Source organism: Nomascus leucogenys, chromosome 6 (assembly GCF_006542625.1).
Source record: "Nomascus leucogenys isolate Asia chromosome 6, Asia_NLE_v1, whole genome shotgun sequence".
Classification (NCBI taxonomy): domain Eukaryota; kingdom Metazoa; phylum Chordata; class Mammalia; order Primates; family Hylobatidae; genus Nomascus; species Nomascus leucogenys.
This window is the reverse complement of record NC_044386.1, coordinates 9,390,083-9,413,386: the sequence shown is the minus strand read 5'-3', so window position 1 is coordinate 9,413,386 and position 23,304 is coordinate 9,390,083. Positions and strand designations below refer to the sequence as shown.

Genomic DNA, 23,304 nt, shown 5'->3' with positions numbered 1-23,304 from the left:
GATCCATTTCCGTATTTTTTTTTTTTTTTTTTTTTTTTTTTTTTTTTTTTTTAAAAACGCTGTTGGAAATCTCGCGATGGAGGGAGGAGGAGGTGAGGCTGGAGCGGCATGGTGGGCTCCTGCGGGCGTGAGAAGGGGTGCGGGCAGGCCGGGGGGCTCGCGGTCAGCTGAGGTCTCCACTGTCGAGGCGGTGACCGGGTCCGGGCGGCTGCCCTGGCCTCCAGCCTGGCGTTCGGTTCCCAGAGCTCCTGGCCGCCGCGCCGTGCCCGCGCCGGTTCTGGCGATCCTTGGCGGCGGGCGCGTTTCCCCAGAGACTGTTGGAGGGTACTTAGTGCAAGTGCCTCAGCCTTTAGCACGATCCTGAGGAATAGGGACAGTGGAGGCACACTGATGGATTGGAATCGCAGTTCTGCCGCTCTTCCTAGCTGTGGCTTTGGGGAAGTCCCTTAACTTCTTTGTCCCTCGGGTTCCCTGTCTGCAAAGTGACGGTGGTAACAGTGGTGCCTACCTTACAGGGCTGCTGTGAGATTCAAGGAGAACGGTGCCTGGCAAGCTGAACACAGTGTTGGTAAATAAATTAACATTTTGCACAAATGGTTCAGTAACTTGCCACTGTTATACAGCTAGTAAGAAACAGTTACACAGCCTGGTGCAATGGGTCCCACGCTCTTTTTTTTTTTTTTTTTTTTTTTTTGAGACAAGACTGTTGCCCAGGCTGGAGTGCAGTGGCGCGGTCTCGGCTCACTGCAGCCTCCGCCTCCCGGGTTCCAGTGATTCTCGTGCCTCAGCCTCCCAGGCAGCTGGGACTACAGGCACAGACCACCACGCTCGCTAACTTTTGTATTTTTAGTAGAGACGGCGTTACGGCCTAGTGGCCAGGCTGGTCTCGAACTTCTGACCTCAAGTGATGTACCCGTCTAGGTTTCCCGAAGTGTTGGGCATGAGCCACCGTGGTGCCCGGCAGGTCCCACTCTTAAGCCCTGTATTATGCTGCCTCAGAAAGATCTTGGCAAACGCAGCTGTCTTCTAAATCTCTTATGCTGCCTTCCTCCCCGCCCTCCAAGATCATGACTTAATATTTGATAGGTTTAGATTTATTTGTTGAGGGTTTCCAGCCTTGCTTCTCCCCTACTGCCATAGGCAGGGACGTAACTAATAAAGTTGTATTATTCCCAGACTTTATTAGGTACTCACTAAATGCTGAAATGAATACATGCACTGTAACATTTGACCCTGGCGACTGTGTTCCCACCTACTCCGGGGGCTGAGGCAGGAGGATGGGTGGAGCCCAGGAGTTGAGTTTACAGTGCGCTATAATTGCACCGGTGCACTCCATCCTGGGCGACAGAGCGAGATTCTGTCTCTAAAACAAAACAGGGAGGACTGACTTTGTCATGGGATGGTTGGTGATCTGTTAACTCTTCATGCTTGGAATACTTACGCGCTAGACGTAGAATAACACTTCAAGGACATTTTAGATTTTGAAGTCAGGTCTTATTTCACGTTAGCTTTGCCAATTCAGTGTTTCCTCATTAAAAATGCTGACTTCTGCAATTCATTTGGCTCCTTCGATTGTTGTGAAGAATAGAATGTCCTATGGCATCCTCTGTGTAGTTTATTCCCTGTCAAAACACTGGGGAGCGAGAGAGGATTTTTCCTAATATCAATAGCTCAATGTATGTCAAAAGGACACAAATGACATTAGACTAGTATAAGAAAGGGTTCGTAAGGACATAAGAATATATGCTAAAGGGACATAACATGCTGTAGTTATTAAACAGGTATGCACGTACAAGTGCACAATGAACAGTCCTTAAGAGTTGTGACATTCTGATATAAGCCCACTTTAAACACGTGGCTAGTTACTATTCCAAACAGGCTCCTTCTCTCTTCCTGGCCTTTTTCTTTTGGCTTGAACTTGGATAAGAACCTTGAGTACCTTATTGTACATCTGTCACTGCCTCTAGCTTCAGTTGATCCAAATCTGCCACTGAAAATTGAAGTTTTCAACCAATATTAGAAGTCAGTAAGCAAGCAGGGCCTGGACACAGTAGAAGTTAACCTCATCCTGTGTTTGACTTTCAAGGATAGACTCCTACTAAGTGCTCAATGAAAGTAGCCAGTGGCCACCGCAGCCGTTATTTAATAGAATGGCTCCTTGTTCCAAAGAACACCTGACAGAAATTTCTTGCCATTTATATATAGGATAGTCTGGGAGTCTGAACATGTTCCATTGGAAGGATTTGTAGAAACAGTCTTGATTTTAGTTTTGAATATTAAGGGCCTGATTTTCACTGATAAGAATCAATACAGGGCCTGGCATGGGGGCACTTTGGGAGGCTGAGGCGAGAGAATTGCTTGAGCCCAGGAGTTTTGAGACCAGCCTGGGCAACATAGGGAGACCCTGTCTCTAAAAAAAAAAAAAAAAAAAAAAAAAAATTAAAAACCTTAGCTGGGTGTGGTGGCATGTGCCTGTAGTCCCAGCTACTTGGGAGGCTGAAGTGGGAGGATCGCTTGAGCCTGAGAGGTCAAGGCTATGGTGAGCTGTGATTGTGCTACTGCACTCCAGCCTGGACGACAAAGTGAGACCCCATCTCAGAAAGGAATCAATTGTTTTTGCTGAAGGGAGCTAACAATGTCCTATATTGGATGTACTCCTCTACTGGATGTACATAGTAACTCTTTCCAAAGCTCTAGCAATGGGTATGGATCTTGATTTCCCCATGCAAATGTTTGTGACATTGCAAGACTTGCAGGCATCAAAACTTGGGACAGAAAATAGAATGATTTCATCAAGAGACTCATTGCCTGTGTTGCCTTTCTTAAAAACACAAATATTATAGTGACTTTGCTCAAAAAGTTTCCTCACAGTGCACATAGAATAAAATACACATTGAGCCTGGCTTTCAGAGGCCTGCCTTGCTGCTTATCTCTCACTCTGTGCTCCAGAAAGGCTTTCCCTGCCTTCCACACCTTGGTTCCAAGGCTTGCTGCTTTTGGCTCCAGCTCAAATATTCTCTCTGCCAACACCTTACTGGTCCTATTGTTGGAATCAGTGTTTCCTCCACCTCTCCTGTACACCTGTAGCGTTTTGTTTGTATTACAGCATTTCTCAGAACCTGACATGTGTCTGCCTCTCCTGGACCCCACCTCTCATCTGCCTAGATGGGAGGCCGTGAAGAACAGGAACCTTTTATTATGTCTTTTGCTGGTTGAATTGAAAGGTACATATCTACACAGGTTAAATGAAATTTGGGTCATTTGACTTGTGTTTGCTTAATAAACTTGGTGAACAAATGGGTAAACAAAAATACGGCATATCCATACAATGGAATATTATTAAGCCATAAAAAGAAAGAACTGATGCAAGTTGCAACATGGATGAATCTTGAAGATATGCTGAGTGAAAAAAGTTAGTTACGGGAGTCCACACACTATACAATTCCATTCCTTTAAGTCCAGAATAGGGGATTTTTTTTTTTTTTTTTTTTTTTTTGAGACAGAGTCTTGCTCTGTCTCCCAGGCTGGAGTGCAGTGATGCGATCTTGGCTCCTCTGTTCACTGCAACCTCTGCCTCCCCAGTTCAAGCGATTCTCTTGCCCCAGCCTCCCAAGTAGCTGGGATTACAGGTGTGTGCCACCATGCCTGGCTAATTTTTTTTTTTTTTTTTTTTTTGTATTTTTAGTAGAGATGTTGTTTCACGATATTGGCCAGGCTGGTCTCAAACTCCTGACGTCAAGTGATCTGCCCACCTTGGCCTCCCAAAGTGCTGGGATTACAGGTGGGAGCCACCGTACCTGGCCCCAGAATAGGGGATTCTTGAGACAAAAAGTAGATCAGTGGTTGCTTAGGGCTGGGGGATAGAGGGTGGATGCGGGGGTGATAGCTAAAGGATAAGGGGTTTCCTCTTGAGGTAATGAAAATGTTCAAAAATTGACTGTAGTGATGGTTGCATATATCTGAATATAAAAAGAAATATTAAATTTTATACTTTAAGCGGACAAATTGTATGTATATGAATTATATCTCAAAGCTGTTAAAAATTGAGCCCCTCCCTGCAAATGATAGTATTGAGAATAATAATAGCAATGAATAATCATTACTTAGCCTCTCAGGCTTGTGCTAAATGCTTTGTTTACATTATTTACCTGTTCCAAGAATCCTATGAGGATAGTATTACTGCAAAATCTTTTTTTTTTTTTTTGAGATGAGGTCCCACTCTGTTACCCAGGTCGGAATACAGTGGCGTGATCTCGGCTCACTGTAACCTCCACCTCCCAGGCTCAAGCAGTCCTCCCACCTCAGCCTCCCAAGTAGCAGGGACCACAGGTGCACACCTCAAGGCCTGGCTAATTTTTTGTATTTTTGGTAGAGATGAGGTATTGGCATGTTGCCCAGGCTGATCTTGAGCTCCTGAGCTCAGGTGATCCACCCGCCTCAGCCTCCCAAAGTGCTGGGATTACATGCATGAGCCACTGTGCCTGGCCAATTTTGAATTGTGTTTAAACAAATTATTTCTAAATTTTACCAAGGAGAAAGCCATGCCTTAGTAACAACTTACCTTGTGTTAAACAACTAATTAAGTTCTGAGACTCCAGAACTGTGTGACCCAAATCTTCTTAACTGCTGTACTGTACAATTGGAATGTCCACAAGATAATTTCTTTATAGAGGGCCTGACAAATGTGCCTTGACTTTTCTTTCTTTCTTTCTTTCTTTTGATACCAGGGTATTGCTCAGTTGTCCAGGCTGTAATGTAGTGGTGTGATCATGGCTCACTGCAGCTTCAGCCTCCCGGGCCTAAGTGATCCTCCTGTTTCAGCCTCCCAAAAAGCTGGGACTACAAGTGCATGCCACCACACATGGCTAATTTATTTTTTGTAGAGATAGGGTCTTGCTATGTTGCCCAGGCTGCTCTTGAACTCCTGGCCTCAAGCAATCCTCCTGCCTCGGCCTTCCAGAATGCTGGGATTATAGGCATGAACCGCTGTGCCTGGCTGACTTTTCTTAAATAATTAAATGCATGACTACCACTTTAGCAAGTGGAGGCATACCTGGTTTTATTGCACTTTGCAGATAGTGCACTTTTGTTGTTGTTGTTATTAGAGATGGGATTTTGCTATTATTGCCCAGGCTGGTCTCAAACTCCTGGGCTCAAGCAATCTCCTGGCCTCAGCCTCCTAAGTAGCTGAGATTACACGTGTGAACCAACATGCCCCATTCAGTAAGGTGCTTCTTACAAATGGAAGGTTTATGGCAGCCCTACATGGAGCAAGTCTGTTGACACCATTTTTTCAACAGCATCATGCTCACTTTTTGTCTCTGTGTCACATTTTGGTAATTCTTGCAATATTTCAAATTTTCCACTATTTTTATGTCTGTTATGGTATCAGAGATTTTTGATGTTTCTATTGTAAATGTTTTGGGGCTCTGCAAGCCATGCCCAAATAAGAGTGAACTTAATCGATAAATGTGTGTGTTCCTACTGCTGCACTGGCCATTCCTCCATCTCTCTCCATCTCCTTGGGCCCTCCTATTTCCTGAGACACAACAACATTGAAATTAGGCTGATTAATAACCCTATAATGGGCTCCAAGTGTTCAAGTGAATGAGTCACACTTCTACCATTTTAAATCAAAAGCTAGAAATTATTAAGCTTAGTGAAGAAGGCATGTGGAAAACTGAAATAGACTGAAAATTAAGCCTCTGGCATCAAACGGTTAGCCAAGTTGTGAATGCAAAGAAAAAGTTCCTGAAGGAGATTAAAAGTGCTACTCCAGTGAACACGCAAATCATAAGAAAGTGAAAAAGCTTTATTGCTGATACGGAGAAAGTTTGAGTGGTCTGGATAGAAAATCAAACCAGCCACAGCATATCTTTAAGCCAAAGCCTAATCTAGAGCAAGGCCCTAACTCTTTTCAGTTCTCTGAAGGCTGAGAGAAGTGAGGACGGTGCAGAAGAAAAGTTTGAAGCTAGCAGTGGTAGGTTCATTAGGTTTAAGGAAAGAGCAGCCATTTCCAGAGCATGAAAATGCAAGGTGAAGCAGCAAGTGCTGATGGAGAAGCCGCAGCAAGTTAACCAGAAGATCTAGCTAAGATTGTTGATGAAGGTTGCTACACTAAACATATTTTCTTTTTTTTTTTCTTTTGAGACAGAGTCTCGCTCTGTCACCCAGGGTAGAGTGCAGTGGCCTGATCTTGGGTCACTGCAACCTCTGCCTCCTGAGTTCAAATGATTCTCCTGCCTCAGCCTCCTGAGTAGCTGGGATTACAGGCGCGCGCCACCACGCCTGGCTAATTTTTGTATTTTTAGAAGAGACAGGGTTTTGCCATGTTGGTCAGGCTGGTCTTGAACTTCTGACCTTGTGATCCGCCCACCTCAGCCTCCCAAAGTGTTGAGATTACATGTGTGAGCCACTGTGCCTGGCCAACAGATTTTCAGTATGGATGAAACAACCTTCTATTGGAACCTAAAGAGAAATCAATGCCTGGTTTCAAAGCTTCAAAGAATAAGCTGACTCTCTTGTTAGGGGTCAGTGCAGCTGGTGACTTTAAATTGAAGCCAGTGCTCACTGGCCATTCTGAAAATCACAGAGTCCTTAGGAATGATGCTAAATCTACTCTGCCTTGCTCTATAAATGGAACAACAAAGCCTGGATGACAGTACCTTTCTTTACAGCATGATTTTTGAATATTTTAAGCCCACTGTTGAAACCTACTGATCAGAAAAAGGATTCCTTTCAAAATATTACTGCTCATTGATAATGCACCTAGTTACTACTCAGGTGCTCTGGTGGCAGTGTACAAGCGCATGAATGTTGTTTTCATGCCTGTCAACACAGCATTCATTTTGTAGCCCAAGGATCAAGGGGGTAATTTTGACTTTTAAGTCTTATTATTTAAGAAATACATTTCGTAAGGCTAGAGATGAAATAGATAGTGATTACACTGATGGATCTGGGCAAAGTCAATTCAAAACCTTCAGGAAAGGATTCACCATTCTAGATGCCATTAATAACATTCATGATTCATGGGAGGAGGTCAAAGTATCAACATTAATAGAAGTTTGGAAGAAGTTGATTTCAATCCTCATGGATGACTTTGAGACTTAAGTGGAGGAAGTAACTGCAGATGTGGTCGAAATAGCAAGAGAATTAGAAGGGGAGCCTGAAGATGAGACTGAGTTGCTGCAACCCCATGATAAAATATCAGTGGATGAGGAGTTGCTTTTTATGGATGAGCAAGGGAAGTTGTTTCTTGAGGTGGAATCTACTACTAGTGAGGATGCTGTAAACATTGTTGAAATGATGACAAAGAGTTTAGAATATTTTATAAACTTAGTTGATAAAGTAGTGGCAGAGTTTGAGAAAATTGACTCCAAATTTGAAAGAAGTTCTACTGTGGGTAAAATGCTGTCAAACAGCATCACATGCCGCAGAGCAATCTTTCATGAAGGGAAGAGTCTATCAATGCAGCAAACTTCATTGTTGTCTTATTTTTAAAAATTGCCTCAACCACCCCAGCCTTCGGCAACCACCACCCTCATCAGTGAGCAACCATTAACGTCAAAGCCAGATCCTACACCAGTGAAAAGATTATGAAGGCTCAGATGATCATTAGCATTTCTTAGCAATAAACTATTTTTTAAAAATTAAAAAAAACTTTTTGAAGATAAATCAGACCAAAATGTCAAGCAATAAAGGATTTTAAAATTAAGGTACATACATTGTTTTTGAACAGTGCAATTGCACACTTAATAGGCTCCAGTATAGTGTAAACATAACTTTTATATACAGTGGGAAACCAAAAATGTTTGTGTATCTTGCTTTATTGCAATACTCACTTTATTGCAGTGGTCTGGAACTAAATATTTCCAAGGTATGCCTGTAAGTTCCTCCCAAAAATGCCAAAATTATAACTGAAATTATTTAGAGCTTTTGCTTTCTATCAAATGCCATCACCTTCTTAAAGTTAATTTTCTTTACCACCGTCACTAGCATTAATACTAGCACTAGCACTAGTAGCATTCTTCCTCCCACCGCCCCTTCCCCCGACCCAGTTGGTTTTCCACTGTGAAATCAGTTTTACAACTCATTTTAAGGGGCTTCAGGAATCCAGAACAAAGCTGCGCTGAGTGGGGGATGCTGGCGATTGGCTGGCTGCCCTGAGGGTGACCCACTGCTGTGTGTCAGCTTTCTGTGTGTCTTGGGTTCAAATTTGTACTGCACTAGAATAGATTGCCATAGTTCACGGGTGTGGTGGGAAGAAAAATGTCCTCTCCAGGAATATCCACATTCTAATTCCTGCACCTGTACAGATGTAATCAATGGTCTTGAGATGGGAGATTATTTTGGATTATTTATGTGGGCCCAGTGTTATCATGAGGGTTCCTATAAATTAAGACGGAGCCAGGCATGTGAGAGAAGGTGATGTCAGGACAGAAGCAGAGATTGGAATGATGTGGGATCAAGAGCCTAGGAATGTGGGCAGCCTCTGGAAGTGGGAAGAGACAAGAAAACCTGCCCGAGGGCCCCCAGAAGGAACGCAGGCCTGCCAATTCATTTCAGACTGACCTCCAGAACTGTATGATAATAAATGGTGATTTTCTTTTCTTTTCTTTTTTTTTTTTTTGACATGGAGTTTCACTTTTGTTGCCCAGGCTGCAGTGCAATGGTGTGATCTCAGCTCACTGCGAGCTCTGCCTCCCGGGTTCAAGCGATTCTCCTGCCTCAGCCTCCCAAGTAGCTGGGATCACAAGCATGCACCACCACACCGGGCTAATTTTGTATTTTTAGTAGAGATGGGGTTTCTCTATGTTGGTCAGGCTGGTCTTGAACTCTCAATCTCAGGTGATCTGCCTGCCTTGGCCTCCCATAGTGCTGGGATTATAGGCGTGAGCCACTGCACCTGGCCATAAATGGTGTTATTTTTAGCCACTAATTTTGTGGCAATTTCTTACAGCAGTTACAGGAAACCTATAACTGCATTCGACCCTGTTCTAAGTGCTTTACCTCCATCCACTCATTTCATCCTCACGATATCCCTGTGACCCCCACTTTGCAGATGAGAAAACAGGTTCAGCAAGGACAAGGGATTCAGGGTCCCATCATTAGTGAGGTGGCAGAGCTGGGATCCTAACTTTGGCTGGCTCTGGAGGAGTCCTGCGTTTACTTCCTGTGCTGTGCTCCTCATTAATCAATTTTAAAATCAATTTCAAGTCAATATTAATTTCAAAATCTTGAGATCCCATTTAAATGCATTTTAAAGGACAAATCTCAAAAGGATATTTAAGGTACCATTCATTTCTTTGTAATCAGTGATTGGGGTCTGCATTATTTTATGTTTATGATAGTACTAAAATGATGATCTTATTTTTTATTCTTTTTTTTTTTTTTTTTTTTTTTTGAGACGGAGTCTCACTCTGTCACCCCGGCTGGAGTGCAGTGGCGCTATCTTGGCTCACTGTCAGCTCCACCTCCCGGATTCATGCCATTCTCCTGCCTCAGCCTCCCAAGTAGCTGGGACTACAGGTGCCCGCCACCGGGCCCGGCTAATTTTTATTTTTGTATTTTTAGTACAGACGGGGTTTCACCATGTTAGCCAGGATGATCTCGATGTCCTGACCTCGTGATCTGCCCTCCTCGGCCTCCCAAAGTGCTGGGATTACAGGCTTGAGCCACCGCGCCTGGCCTTATTTTTTATTCTTTTTGGATCTGCTGTAAAAGTCTCTTTATAACCATACTTATTTAAGATATTTGGTAAAACCTGATTTTTGTCTCTTCTATTACTTTAAAATTTCATTGGTGAAACTGGATTGTAGATGCCAGACCAGATTTGATGTGGAATCCTTTAATTCTACTTGAAATTGGGTAATAATTAGACATCTTTATGCTTATTTGTTTATGAGGCTTTGTTAGTTCAGAACATAAAAATATGTAGTGCATGATTAAAACTTGTACTAATGGATATTAAATTAATAAATTACTCAATAAGTTTGAATACATTGTTTTCTAAGGATGACTCCTAGACGCACAAAAAATCAATACGTTGGAAAGAAAAGATTTTGGTCTTCTCGTAGTATTGAATAATGTTCTTCAAAATATCTTAATAGGATTTAGAACTTATTGTGGGATCCTACGCTTGACATTTAGCTTGTATTCAGCTAAATTATTCTTTAAAAAGCATGAGTTTGTCAATGAGAATTGTACAAAAAAATACTGTCTTGGATTTCAGATTTGGTGCTGCATGTGTCTTTTCTGCTTGCTTTCAATCTAGGTATACCCCTAGAAACACTTAAAGAAGAAAGTCAGTCAAGACATGCTCTACCTGCAAGTTTTGAAGCCAACAGTTTGCTGAAAAGCAACTGGGGTTTCTTACTTACTGGGCTTGTGGGTGGGACCCTGGTGGCTGTGTATGCTGTAGCCACACCGTTTGTAACGCCAGCCCTTCGAAAAGTCTGTTTGCCGTTTGTACCTGCAACTACAAAGCAGATTGAAAATGTTGTGAAAATGTTGCGATGCCGAAGAGGATCCCTTGTAGACATCGGTAGTGGCGACGGACGCATTGTGAGTTCTGCTAAAACATTTTAAGATTTGGAGCCAGAACTTAAAATTTTTGCTTTACATTTAATAAGGCTACACAAAGACTTACTAAATCTGACAGCTTGAAAGAGTGCTCATTTCATGTTTGTTTGACCAAACTATTAAACTACCAGCGTATTTGGAATTCATTTTTCCCAGATTTAATTTGTTCTTAAAGGAGGAAGTATGCTGTAGACATGCCAGGTGAAAAAGTACAGTTAACTGGTAATTATCAAATTGTCTGTTAAAATACGTGGGCCGACAGAGGTGGCATGAGAAGAAACATGTTAAATCATGGTGTTTCACTCCTTTACATTTTTGCCCCATAGTTGTTTGCTTCTATATTTGTCTGTATTTATCCATGTATAAGTAATAATTCCTGTGGGGTAATATAGAGTTAAAATAAGAAAGAGCCAGTGATTAACCCTCACTAAGCTGAAGATCAGACTTTTTATGAACTTCTCTCACTTGACCCCAGTTGGGCACCTATAAATAAAGACAAAAGGCCACTGATGGGCAAGTGGGTGTCTCAGAGCATGTTCCTCTGTGGGCAGGGTGGCACCATCCTTGGCTTCATCCCAATGATGAGCTGAAAAGTTCCAGCAGCAGTGGGAAAGTCTGGTGCTATGAAGCATTTAGTGTGAAGGCCAGCAGGGCTCTATCACCAGCTCCTGCAGACATAGAGGCTGATTTTGTGATTCTGAGCTAGAATAATCAGGAGGAGTTTAGAAAGTTAAGATATTTTTAATTTAACTTTTTTTTTTACTTTTAAAATTGTGTTAAGATAGACATACCGTAGTGTTTACCATCTTAACCATGTGCAGGTGTACGGTTCAGGGTGTGAAGCATATTCACGTTGCCATGCCACCATCACCACCACCCATCTCCAGAGCTCTTTTCATCTTGCAAAACTGAAACTCTGCCCAGATTAAATAATAACTTTCTGTTCCCCTCCTCCCCTCACCCTCTGGGAGCCACTATTTGTTTCTAAGAAATTTATTAGTGGCTGGGTACGGTGGCTCGTGCCTGTAATCCCAGCATTTTGGGAGTCTGAGGTGGGCAGATAACGAGGTCAGGAGTTCAAGACCAGCCTAACCAACGTGGTGAAACCCTTTCTCTACTAAAAATACAAAAATTAGCCAGGCATGGTGGCGCATGCCTGTAATTCCAGCTACTCAGGAGGCTGAGGCAGGAGAATCGCTTGAACCCAGGAGGCGGAGACTGCAGTGAGCCAAGATCATGCCACTGAACTCCAGCCTGGGTGACAGAGTGAGACTCCGTCTCAAAAGAAAAAAAAAAAAAAGAAATTGATTAGTCAGTTTTCATGCTGCTGATAAAGCCATACCCGAGACTGGGCAGTTTACAAAAGAAAGAGGTTGATTAGACTTAGTTTCACATGGCTGGGGAGGCCTCACAATCATGGGGGAAGGTGAAAGGCAAGGAGGAGCAAGTCATGTCTTACATGGATGGTGGCAGGCAAGGAGAGAGCTTGTGCAGGGAAATTCCCCCTTATAAAACCATTAGATCTTGTGAGACTTATTCACTGTCATGAGAATAGCATGGGAAAGACCTGCCCCCGTTATTCAGTTACCTCCCGCCAGGTCCCTCCCATAACACATGGGAATTCAAAATGAGATTTGGGTGGGGACACAGAGCCAAACCATATCAAGAAATCAAAGAGAAAGTTTTAAAATCCAGATTTGAATGCTTTACGTATTTGAACAGTATCTTTGTGGTTTCCGAGAAAATGTTTTCTTGGAGCACTGTAGTTACTTGGGAACCATTTTAGGTGGGACAGCTGAGTCAAGGGATGCTCCCTGAAAGAATGGGGCAGGACAGAACGGGCAGAGAGAACCCTGGACTGCCTCACATCCCTCCAACTCTCCGGAGGCCGGTGGGATTCCACAGTTGACATTATTGGGATTCATTTCATTTTACTTTTACCTGTTTTCAGTTTTGAGTGAACAGTCATTAACTACAAAGGAAATATGTAACTAATTGCAGATTTTTCATTGACAGGTTATTTTTATTACATATTATTACTTGTTCACAAAACCATCCTCCCAGACACATTCATTTCACTGCTGCTGTGCTAGCCCACTGATGGAGAGATGCAGTGGATTTTCAGCAATGTTTTGTTGGACCTCCCTGGGGGTTGGCTGACCTAGAATCAATTATGGAGGTGTTCAAAGTGAACCTGAACGTCTGTTCTGATACTTGAGGTGAAATCTTTAATCAATCAAGAAAACTAAGTTACGTGGGTTGACTGTTACCTTGTCCACAAAGCTGTATCACTTTAGAGACACATTTTTAAATGTGGTCTTAGTCACAGGAGGCGTTTTTTGATTGGATGTTTAAACCGTCGATAGGAAATATTCATATTGTTTGACCATGTATGTTCATTTTTTCTTCTTATTTTGAATAAATCCTGCCTCTCTCCACAGGTCATAGCGGCTGCGAAGGAAGGGTTCACAGCAGTTGGTTATGAATTAAACCCATGGCTAGTTTGGTACTCCAGATACCGCGCTTGGCGAGAAGGTGTGCATGGTTCTGCCAAATTTTATATTTCGGATTTGTGGAAGGTATGTAAGGCAGAGAATGGCCCTAGAGAAATCCAAGGGAAAATTTTATTATTCAAAATTAGTATGACTGAAAACTGAAAAATTTATTAAAAGAAAAATAATTAAAATCCAAGTGAATATTCTGGCATAATGAAATGTGTAAAATTGATACATTTTACAAATAGTCTCCTTTAGAGAGAAGTTTAAAGTTTTTATGTGATAGGTCTTGTGAATTCCAAGAATTTATTTACTAAATTAAAATGTTGTCGTTTCTGTTTCTTATAAAATAATGAGATTTTTCATCTCATTTGGAAATCCTATAAGTTATTATCGATAAATATTAGACTTTTCCATTTGTGTGCCTGTGTGTGTGTGTGTATGCATATTCGTATATTTAGAGAGACACAGAGATGGTTGCTAGAGAATCATGCTGTCATGGTTATTTCATATCCTCATAAAGTATAAGATACTTCCAAATTTATTTGTACGCTAAAAACTCTAAAAGTGCCCTGTAATTTTGCTTTAGGAATGCTCCATAAAATGTTTTTTCTTAAATAAGAGTTTTCCATTGTAATATTGTCATCAGTAGCTTACAAAAATTCACTTGAGTTTTGCTTGCATTGTTTTTTTATGCCATATGTGCATAAACGATCTCTCTATAGAGTAAATAAGGCTTTTATTGGGGAATAAGAATTTTAACTGGCAAAGCACATTTCCCCCCAGGTTTTCAACTAAAGACCATTTTATTGCACTTTTTTATATAGTATTTTAGAGAAGAGGAGGGGGATTCAAATTTTAAGGATGGTTCAACAACAACAAAACACAGATGGTTCTGAAGTCTCTTGTGTTCTGGTGAAGCTGGTGGTGTAGAGTGGACTGGTGTGGGAACACGTGGCCCTGGTGGCACCAGCTGGTCACAGTGGGGTCACAGTGTGGTCACTAGCTGTCTGACACGTGATCACTGGGGCAAGCCCTGCATGGAGTCGCCCTGAGGATGAGATGGGATGACTTACAGGGAAGCGTGTGGAAAACTGTAATGGATTGAATTAAAATGAATGAGAGCATGAACATGTCATTTTTTTCCTTGTGAAATCTTAAGGAGGGCCACTGTTTTTAGGAGTTTGTCAAAACCCACCGTTTGGTAAAATGGAAAACTGCTCTCCGTTTCTGTGAAACAAGTTAAGCTTAACGTTTGGCTTTTTGCACGTAATCTACCGATTCTTTTCCCACTTGTTCAGGTTACTTTTTCGCAGTACTCGAACGTTGTTATTTTCGGTGTGCCTCAAATGGTGAGTACGCACTTTCCTGCTCTCTGTTTGGGGTTAGATGATGTTGAAGGCCCTTCCAGCCACAACACCACCACTCACCCGTGTGACGGTGATGGCCTCCCAGAGATTTTAGGGAACACTAGGTTTCAGTTCATTGATTTAATAAAATACTTCAGAGTCTTAGAAGTTTAATCATAAAAGATTCAGTCATACTTTTAAACTTTGGCTTCAGATGAAATTCTCAATGATTTCCCTAAGCCTTAAACATTCCAGTTTGGAAACTGCTTTTTGAGGTCCCCGTGTGTAATGTAGTTTGCAGTTTTCACAGCCGCTCACTTCCACTTCGCTGAAATCGCTCTGGAAAGTTAATGGGATGTTCCCTCTGAATTGATCATTCCTCCCATTTGGAAGGAAGATAATTTGCTGGGTGGATGAGCATTGAGTAGTTTCAGTTTACCTCAGTTTACTGATTTGCTAAAGAATGGCGTATTGAACTTTGATTATGTACTTTCAAAAGTGAAAATGCCACAGTATTGTACTGAAAATGGCCCTCCTTAGCCTTTGGAAGGGTGGTCATGGTGGGAAGCTTTTACTGTATTGCTGGTGCACAGACCATGGAAAGAAATCCCTTTTCACTTTTCAAAGTCTAACATTGTAGCCATAATAAAATTGGCAGAATTGGATGTTTGCTAAAATGCTGTGATATAGCTGATAGGGTTTTAATTTTTTAAAAAGACAATTTACCTTTTTTTATTTTGTTTTTTAATTAATACCCAAATTTTTGTATAAGACATTTCAGTGCTTGAGAAATGTATTTCTACTACTAAGACCTTCAGTATAATGCCATATTCTTTACTTTTAAAATATAATGTAGAAATGCTTTTATAAAATATTCTATTTTTTGAGCCAGGGTCTTGCTCTGTTGCCCAGGCTAAAGTGCAGTGGCATGATCTTGGCTCACTGCAACTTCTACCTCCCTGGTTCAAGCAGTTCTCCTGCATCAGCCTCCTGAGTAGCTGGGACTACAGGCACCTGCCACCACGCCCGGCTAATTTTTATATTTTTAGTAGAGGTGGGGTTTTGCCATGTTGGCCAGGCTGGTCTTGAATTCCTGACCTCAAGTGATTTGCCTGCTTCGGCCTCCCAAAGTGCTAGGATTACAGGTGTGAGGCACTGTGCCCGGTCTTGTAAAATGTTCTGGAAAGTGACAGTATCCTGTACATTCATAATTCTCATTAGGCCTAAAATTAAGACCACACTTTGGTATTCAGCCTTTTCTTATAGGAGTGAAATGAGGTAGAAGGGCACACTCCCTGGTCGTTTTTAAAAAACTGATTGGGATCATAGCTCGATATGTAATTTTGATGGTGATTTATTACCTGTGATGTTTGGGCTTTCATTCTAAAATGGAATTGTTAGCTTTTTGGAGACAAGTAACTTTAATTTGAATCTATGCTTTATAAAGATAGAACGTTAGCATTTACTGGAAATGCCGTGCGTTGTGGAGAGGCAGGATGATGAAATCGGGGTCACTTGTCCCAGCGGGGGGCAGCAGTGGCCTTTGGTAGTCATCGTCACTCCAGGACCTGTGGAGCCGACTCCGGGTGCTTACCATGTTTGAAGTGGACTGACTCACTTCATGGAGCTGTTTGATCAGGGGAAATAGGAGTCTTATTATTTATGAATACTTTTGCGATTACTGTCCATTCTTCTGTATGTAGAGAAATCTGAAATAAGGAACATGCAGCATTTCACTATTCCCAAGGAGAAAGGGGAGCAGCTGAAAGATATACAGTGTCCATGTTCCCTGTAATAGAGATTTGGCCAGCTTGCTGTCTCCACGCTGGTGGGTCGGTCAGGGGTGCGGGGGCCGGGATGGCTTCTGTTGGTTTGGAAGGCTGAGTTTTGTGTTTGGAGGGCCCTACTTTCAGCCTTCATCAAGCTGTGTCTCAGTGGAGGCCATGAGGGGAGGGGGCGTGTGCTGTGCCAGTGACCATCCCAGCCGTGGCTGGGTGACTCCACAAAGCCGGCATGCCATGTGACGTTCCCTGCTGATGCCCAGGTAGATACTCAGAGAGCCAGGGGAGCCTTGGGGAGGTCCAGAGCCAGGAATCCCTGGGGCTGTAAACCCCTACCGCTGCTTCTGATACCAGACTGATGATCCCTAACAGCTCTGTGCAGTTGTAGCTCAAAATCAGAAGTGCCCTAGCATTTCCACACAGGTACGTATCTATCTAAAAAGGAGCAGGAATCCCATCTGGATCTGGTCAAGCCAGTTGTGGGGTTGTGAACATCCACGTTTAACATGAGCTTATGCACCGAGAGCATCTTTTCAAAGTGCAGAGCAGATCAACCTTGTTCTTGTGTAAAACCCTTCTGTGACTTCTTGCTGTTTTTAGGGATAAGGCCCAAACGCTCACTGTGGCCCTGAGGCTGGCGTGCAGTGGCCCCTGCTCCCCTCCAGCCTCCCCTGGGCCGTGCTGCCCTCAGCGCTCTGCACCAGCCCTCCGTCCTTCTCTCGGCCCCCTGGACCTCGCCATTGCTGCTCTTCCCAGAGCCTGGGGCTGTTTCCTTCCTTCTTACTGTGGTCCTCCTGGCTCTGGACTTCGTTGAACAGCACTGACCACTCATGGGCCAGCTGTCTTTTCCTCTGCAAGGCAGTCCTTGATGACAATGAGGCGAGCTCCAGCGGCCCGCTTTGCACTCATATAGTACCTTGTTGCCCTGTCCTTAGATGGGTTATTGTGCGTTTCTTTGTCTGAAGCCTTCGACAGTGCTTGCTGTGTGCACTGCACCATCAGCTCAGGGGCAGGGACCAGGCCTTTCTTCTTCTAGCTGGCCCAGGCCTCCAGCACCACAGCACCGGCACAGGCATCACTCAGTAAACGGTTGCTGAATGAATGAATGTGGTCTAAGTATACCCATTATTTATACTTTTCCCAGAAAACTGTCTACTTTCATAACTTCGAAGAATGACTAATTTTAGTTACAAATTCTGTTATGAATTTTTTTTTCTTTTTTTTGAGACAGAGCCCCACTCTGTTGCCCAGACTGCAGTGCAGTAGTGACTGATCTTGGCTTACTGCAGCCCCAGCCTCCTGGGTTCAAGCGATCACCTGTCTCAGCCAGCCAAGTCGCTGGGAATACAGGTGTGTGCCACCATGTCCGGCTAATGGTTTTAGTTTTTGTAGGGACGGAGTCTCACTGTGTTACCCAGGCTGGTCTCAAACTCCTGGGCTCAAGCAGTCCTCCCACTGCAGACTCCCAGTGTGTTGGGATTACAGGTGTGAGCCACCATGCTTGGCTTTTATGAACTGATGAACAAAAATATTATCATTATGTTCTAGTAAAGAAAAATAACTCATAGCTGAATCACTTTTTCTTCCTTCCTTCCTTCCTTCATTTGACAAGTGTGGCCACTATAGCAAGCCCTGTTCTAATCGCTTGGAATACTTCAGTGAGTACAAGAGAAAACACACCTGCCCCAGGTGCTCATATGCTAGTGGGGAGAGCAGATATTACATGAGACGCCTGTAGAAGATGCATCATACCGCAGAAGCAAAAGGCTGTGGAGCAAAGCAAAGCAAGGGTGGGGTGGGGCAGGGACAGGATCCCTGCAAAGGTGACCTTTGAGGTTAGGGAGGGGGCGTGCAGGGAAGAGCGCCTTGGGCAGGGTGGGGGGCAGTGCGGCAAGCAGGCAGGTGTGGCATGAGTGTGCGTGGGGAGGTCAGAGAGGAAGCAGGATGGGAAGGACACCAGCCCTTGGAAGGGCAGGAGCCTTGGGTGAGCAGAGAGGAGTGCAGGGCTGGCTGGGCTTGAGAAGGGTCACAGGCTGCCATGTGGAGGCAGGGGTGGGTACAAGCTGGGAGACAGGTTATAAGCTCTTGCGGGTGTCCAGGCCACAGAGTAGCTGGTGAGAAGCGTCAAATTCTGTGTGCATTGTGAAGATAAAATCCACAGGACTAGATGGCAGATCTAACGTTGGGGAGAGAGACAAAGGCGGGGTCACAGGCAGCCCCAGGGTGTTGGCCCAAGTTACTGGAAGTTTGGAGTTGCCTTGGGAAGTGGAAGCTTGTGTCTAGCACCTTAGACCACGGGGCCATCCTGCCACACGCTTGGGGTTGCCTTGAACTATGCTGGGGAAGGTGCAGGCGGAGCTGGCTGGGAAAGTCAGCATGGGCATGTGAAGTTTGGGTGTACATGACATCAGGCTGGCGGTGGTGGGTGAGAAGGAGTCTGGGGTTCGGGCCAGAGGGCTGGCTGGAGATGTAGGTTTGTTGGGCATCCGCACAGATGGAGCCTGGGAGTAGCAGAGATTCCCTGGGGAGCACGAGGATGAGCTGTTGAAGGCCTGGGCTCTGGACCCTGGCATTAGAGGTTTGGGAAATTAGGGGCAACCAACAGGACTTGAGAGGGGAGCCTGGGGAGGAGGAAGTGCCAGGAGTGAGTTACCCTGGCGGCCCAGTGAAACCAGGGTTCCTGGGGGGCGGGGTGTGTAGGTGTGGCAGGGCTGGGTTATCTTATACCTTTGAGAACTGTGTTTAAAGTTTTGTAGACGTAATTAGAATAGGATGAGTTCATGCCATTTTGAAACCTATAATTGTATGAATAATTTTGAATTCCATTAGGCAGACATGACACATCACGGCTCCTCTTTGTGTATGATATCAAGCACCAGATTCTTTGCATATTTATGTGTAATTTAGTCAGTTAATTTCTTATGATGGAAATAGCTCCTTTCATTTTTAGGTTTATCTTGACTTAGCATATGACAATCATTTGGAAATAAAAGAAACTATAAAAGAGAAAAGAATAATAGCATCATGAATAAGTTTACAATTATCCTTTTTATGAACAAAATTACCATAAGAAATCTCTGATATTTTGGAAAAACACATATTGTTTCATTCTTTGCTTATTTAATTTTTCCCTCAAGGAACAGAACTTTTTTTTTTTTAATCCTATACTGGCTGTTAAAAGAATAGAAATTTCTCCATCCTTAATAGAATTTATTCTGTGTTATCTTGGCATTGATTCTAATGAAGAATTAGAATTTGGTTCATTCCAACCATTGGTCATGCAGAAGAGTTTTTCTAAGCACTTTTATAAGATATAGGTCAGGAATAAAACCATCATAGAAGCCCTATCAATTTCATCCTGATTTAATCTGTTTCTTTTTAGAGGAGTAATTTTTGCTTAGGTCTTGTTTTCTAAATATCACTTCTCACTAAGAGGAACCAGGAATCTTGGAGAAAAAGGCTGAATCAGGACTGTGGAAGAGAAGATACAAAAGCCAGGAACATTTTATTGAGTCTAAATGTAAGGAAGTGCTCACAATATTTGATAACAGCATGTCCAAAGGACAGAGAAGCCAGCGGCAAGAGCCTCCCAGTGGCCAAATTAGGAGAATTGGAGCATTCGAATACACAAGGACAGTAATGGATTATAATCCGTCCAGTGAAATAAGAATATAGGTGTTTGTCCTTATAGCAGATTGGTAGGTAAGGAGAGAGAGAGAGGCAGAGCAGGTGAGGGGAAAGCCATTCCTTACGGTAGAGTGCCAACTGTACATCTAGAAGAAAGGACAGAATTAGCAGATTGATTCAGGCCAGAATCATCCATGAGTGCTACTTCAAGTGTGGGGACTCTCTGATGAGTAACAGGATTTACATCATCCCAAAGCATCTCCCCACACACTACTCATTATAAAAGAAGAAAAAGCAACCGCACAATGGAGACACCGGATCCCACCTTCACTGTGTGGTTAATGCCATCATCAAGAGCAGAAGGGCCTCTTGGGTGTCTGTGGAGCCTGGTAAGTTCACAGCCTCACAGGTGGGGTGTTGCCAGAGACCACACACTGCACTGCTCATGAGCATACATCAGAGGACCCACCGCCAGGGCCACTTTGGTTTTATTGTCACGAAAACCAAAGAAAGACTGAGGAACTGTTTTCCATCCAAGGAGACCAAAGGAATGTTACGGCTAAATGCAAAAATGATCCTGGACTGGATCATACCCTTGGGAAATGTTATACAGAACATTATTGGGACAATGACAGAATCGCAGTGTTATTTGGAATTATTCTATTGGAATACAATGTTAAATTTCCTGAATATAACTGTGCTGGGATTATGTATGAAAATATTTTCTTAGAAAATACACACTGAAGTATTAAGGGAGTAAAGGAGCATATTGTATACAACCTTTTCTCCAGTGGTTTAGGAAAAAAATGTTCAGAGAGAGAGGAAGAGAACAAATGTGACAAAATGTTGAAAATCGGTAAACCCGTAGGCCAGGTGCAGTGGCTCACGCCTGTAGTCCCAACACTTTGAGAGGCTGAGGCGGGCAGATGGCTTGAGCTCAAGAGTTCAGGACCAGCCCGGGCAACATGGTAAAACCCCGTCTCTACAAAATTAGGAGGTTGAGGTGGGAGGATGGTTTGAGTCCAGGAGGCGAAGGTTGCATTGAGCCAAGATCACACCATTGCAGTCCAGCCTGGGCAATAAATCTTGTCTCAAAAAAAAAAAATTATTTGAACCCAGGTATAGGTATACAGGAGTTCTTTGTTCTGTTATTGCAACTTTTCTAGAAGTTTGAAATCATCCCAAAATAGCAAGTTAAAAGAAGAAAGTAGAAAAAAAAGTATTTTTAGGATGTGAAGATTGTGAAGGTGGTAATATATTTTTAGGATCTGCAGTTAAATTTTTAAGTAGTTGTTAATTTGTTGATGTAATTAAAATATCAATACTTTTAGCAAATAATAAAAACTCTTTATTGGTAGATTGATAATAAAATGGTACAACGGTGGTATAAGTTAGGCTAACTATCAAGAAATTCATTATCAGTATATTATGGATACATTTTTAAAAATTATGAAATATTTCATGATATTTCCAGTTGGTAGAATTGTGTATATTTTTTCACGGTCTAACTATACCACATTTCATTGGCTGTAGATCTTGATTTTAGGATGCACCATTGCTATTGAGAAACAAAAAAATTGCTAATTATAATTCTAAGACAATTGGTGTTGTGTGATGTGTCCTGATTTCAGAGATGTTAAAAATGTGGAAAAATGTGGTTGGGCGCAGTGGCTCATGCCTGTAATCCCAGCACTTTGGGAGGCCGAAGTGGGCAGATTGCTTGAGCCCAGGAGTTTGAGACCAGCCTGGGCAACATAACAAGACCCCTCTCTCTTAAAAAATTATGGAAAAATAATGTCTTAAATATATGAGACTAGGTATGTTGAAGTGTTGAAGTAAGTTATTTAAAACTGCTGCTGCTTGTAATTACTGCCACATCCTGATTTTATTTAGAAAACAATCTATGATAGACATCTGCTAAAAATGGCATATTTTATAATTAATACTAGAAGATGTTCTTACAACTGCTGTCAGTGTATCTTCTGTATTTCAGTGGATTGTTTGTTCATGTGTTTGTGTCCCAGAGTGCTCTTTTTAACAAGTAGTAATTTTTGCTCAGGTATTTTCAGGGACTCTTAAACATAGAGGAAATTTTGGGATCATTTCCTCTGACTCACTGCTCATTAAAATAATAGCTGTTACTCCCCACAGATGCTGCAGTTGGAGAAGAAACTTGAACTTGAACTTGAGGATGATGCACGAGTCATTGCTTGCCGGTTCCCTTTCCCACATTGGACTCCGGACCACGTCACGGGGGAGGGGATAGACACAGTGTGGGCATATGATGCGAGCACTTTCAGAGGCCGTGAAAAGAGGCCCTGAACATCGATGCATTTCCAGCCGCCCATTCAAGCATAAACCTTACTGAGAGTGCTGTTCTGAAGTGTTGTAGTCGTCCCTGATCTTGTAGAGACTTACAGCTGTGTCCTTAGCAAAGGAGCGTAATTGTCTTTGGTTTGGAATGAGAAATTACTATTACTTTCCTTAACTGTTGGAGAAAACAAACAGAAGAAAAACGGGTAGATTTAAAATCTGCTTTTGATGCTATTTTCTTAAAAAATGTACTTACTGCCTTTTCATGCACCTGGATGCATGAAAAGATGAATAAGTGACGGTCATGGTTATGGGTAGGAAAATAAGATGCCAATAGCTCTTCACATTATAAACAATATGGCTTAATGCCTCGATAAGGAGAAATGATTTTTAAAGACAGTATATATTACCAAATGTTTGCAGTCTCCTATAACTTTATTCATACTTAAGTTGTATCTCTTTCCTTTTTGTACTTCATGGCAAAATTAATTTTCTAAAGGATTCAGTGAGGCGTTTATATTTTGTAACATTTATTAGAAATAATTTGCTCCACTACTAGATTACTGTATTTTATGGAATCTAAGCTGTATGTGTGTACATTTGTGTACATGTATGTGTAAATGTAAGCCCGACGTGGGTTCAGATTCCAGTTTCGTCATCAGCAAGAGGCCTCGGACCCATAACTTACTGCCTCTGAGCCTTGGCTTTCTGTGTATCTCTGCCATTGGGATAATGGTACACATAACAGTGGACTGGGGACCAATTTCTAAAACTCATGGTACCTAGTCTTTGGTCCATAAATGGTGTTTGTTATTTTAGACACTGAGAAAAATCTTATTCACAGAAGTTGCAGATTATTTCTGCTAGTCACTTTTTTGTTTCTTGAGAGCTGCCACTTATTTAATATTTCTCATTTATGAGAAGAGACTTGACTGATTTAGATAAAAGATGAATTAACGAAAACCTTTGAACGTGAGTAGACGAGCTTCATATATCTGTAAAGTGAATATTGAATGGTAGCTTGAGTCATTTGTACTTATCACGGAAAAGAATTGAACTCCCAGTCATACACCTGTAACTGAAATACCAAACTGTCTTAATGGAGATGTAATGAAGTAAGACGGTCACATCTTTAACTCAATTTATAAAAATTGGTCA

At 42.5% G+C, this 23,304-nt stretch overlaps 1 protein-coding gene across 3 annotated transcripts; it reads left to right on the top strand.

Annotated features, from left to right (window-relative positions):
• Positions 1-46: 46 nt before the first annotated feature.
• ATPSCKMT (ATP synthase c subunit lysine N-methyltransferase) lies at positions 47-23,304 on the top strand. 3 transcript variants are annotated; one of them, XM_004088194.3, is made up of 5 exons: positions 47-92; positions 10,274-10,563; positions 13,023-13,116; positions 14,378-14,428; positions 21,985-23,304. In XM_004088194.3, exons 1-5 carry the CDS (start codon positions 77-79, stop codon positions 22,008-22,010), a joined length of 477 nt encoding a protein of 158 aa, XP_004088242.1. In that variant the 5' UTR covers positions 47-76; the 3' UTR covers positions 22,011-23,304. The 3 variants fall into 3 exon arrangements, with proteins under 3 accessions (XP_004088242.1, XP_030669767.1, XP_012357059.1); XM_030813907.1 differs by lacking the exon at positions 21,985-23,304 and adding an exon at positions 19,589-20,692 and having other exon boundaries at positions 54-92; positions 13,023-13,160; XM_012501605.2 differs by lacking the exon at positions 14,378-14,428 and having other exon boundaries at positions 54-92; positions 13,023-13,160.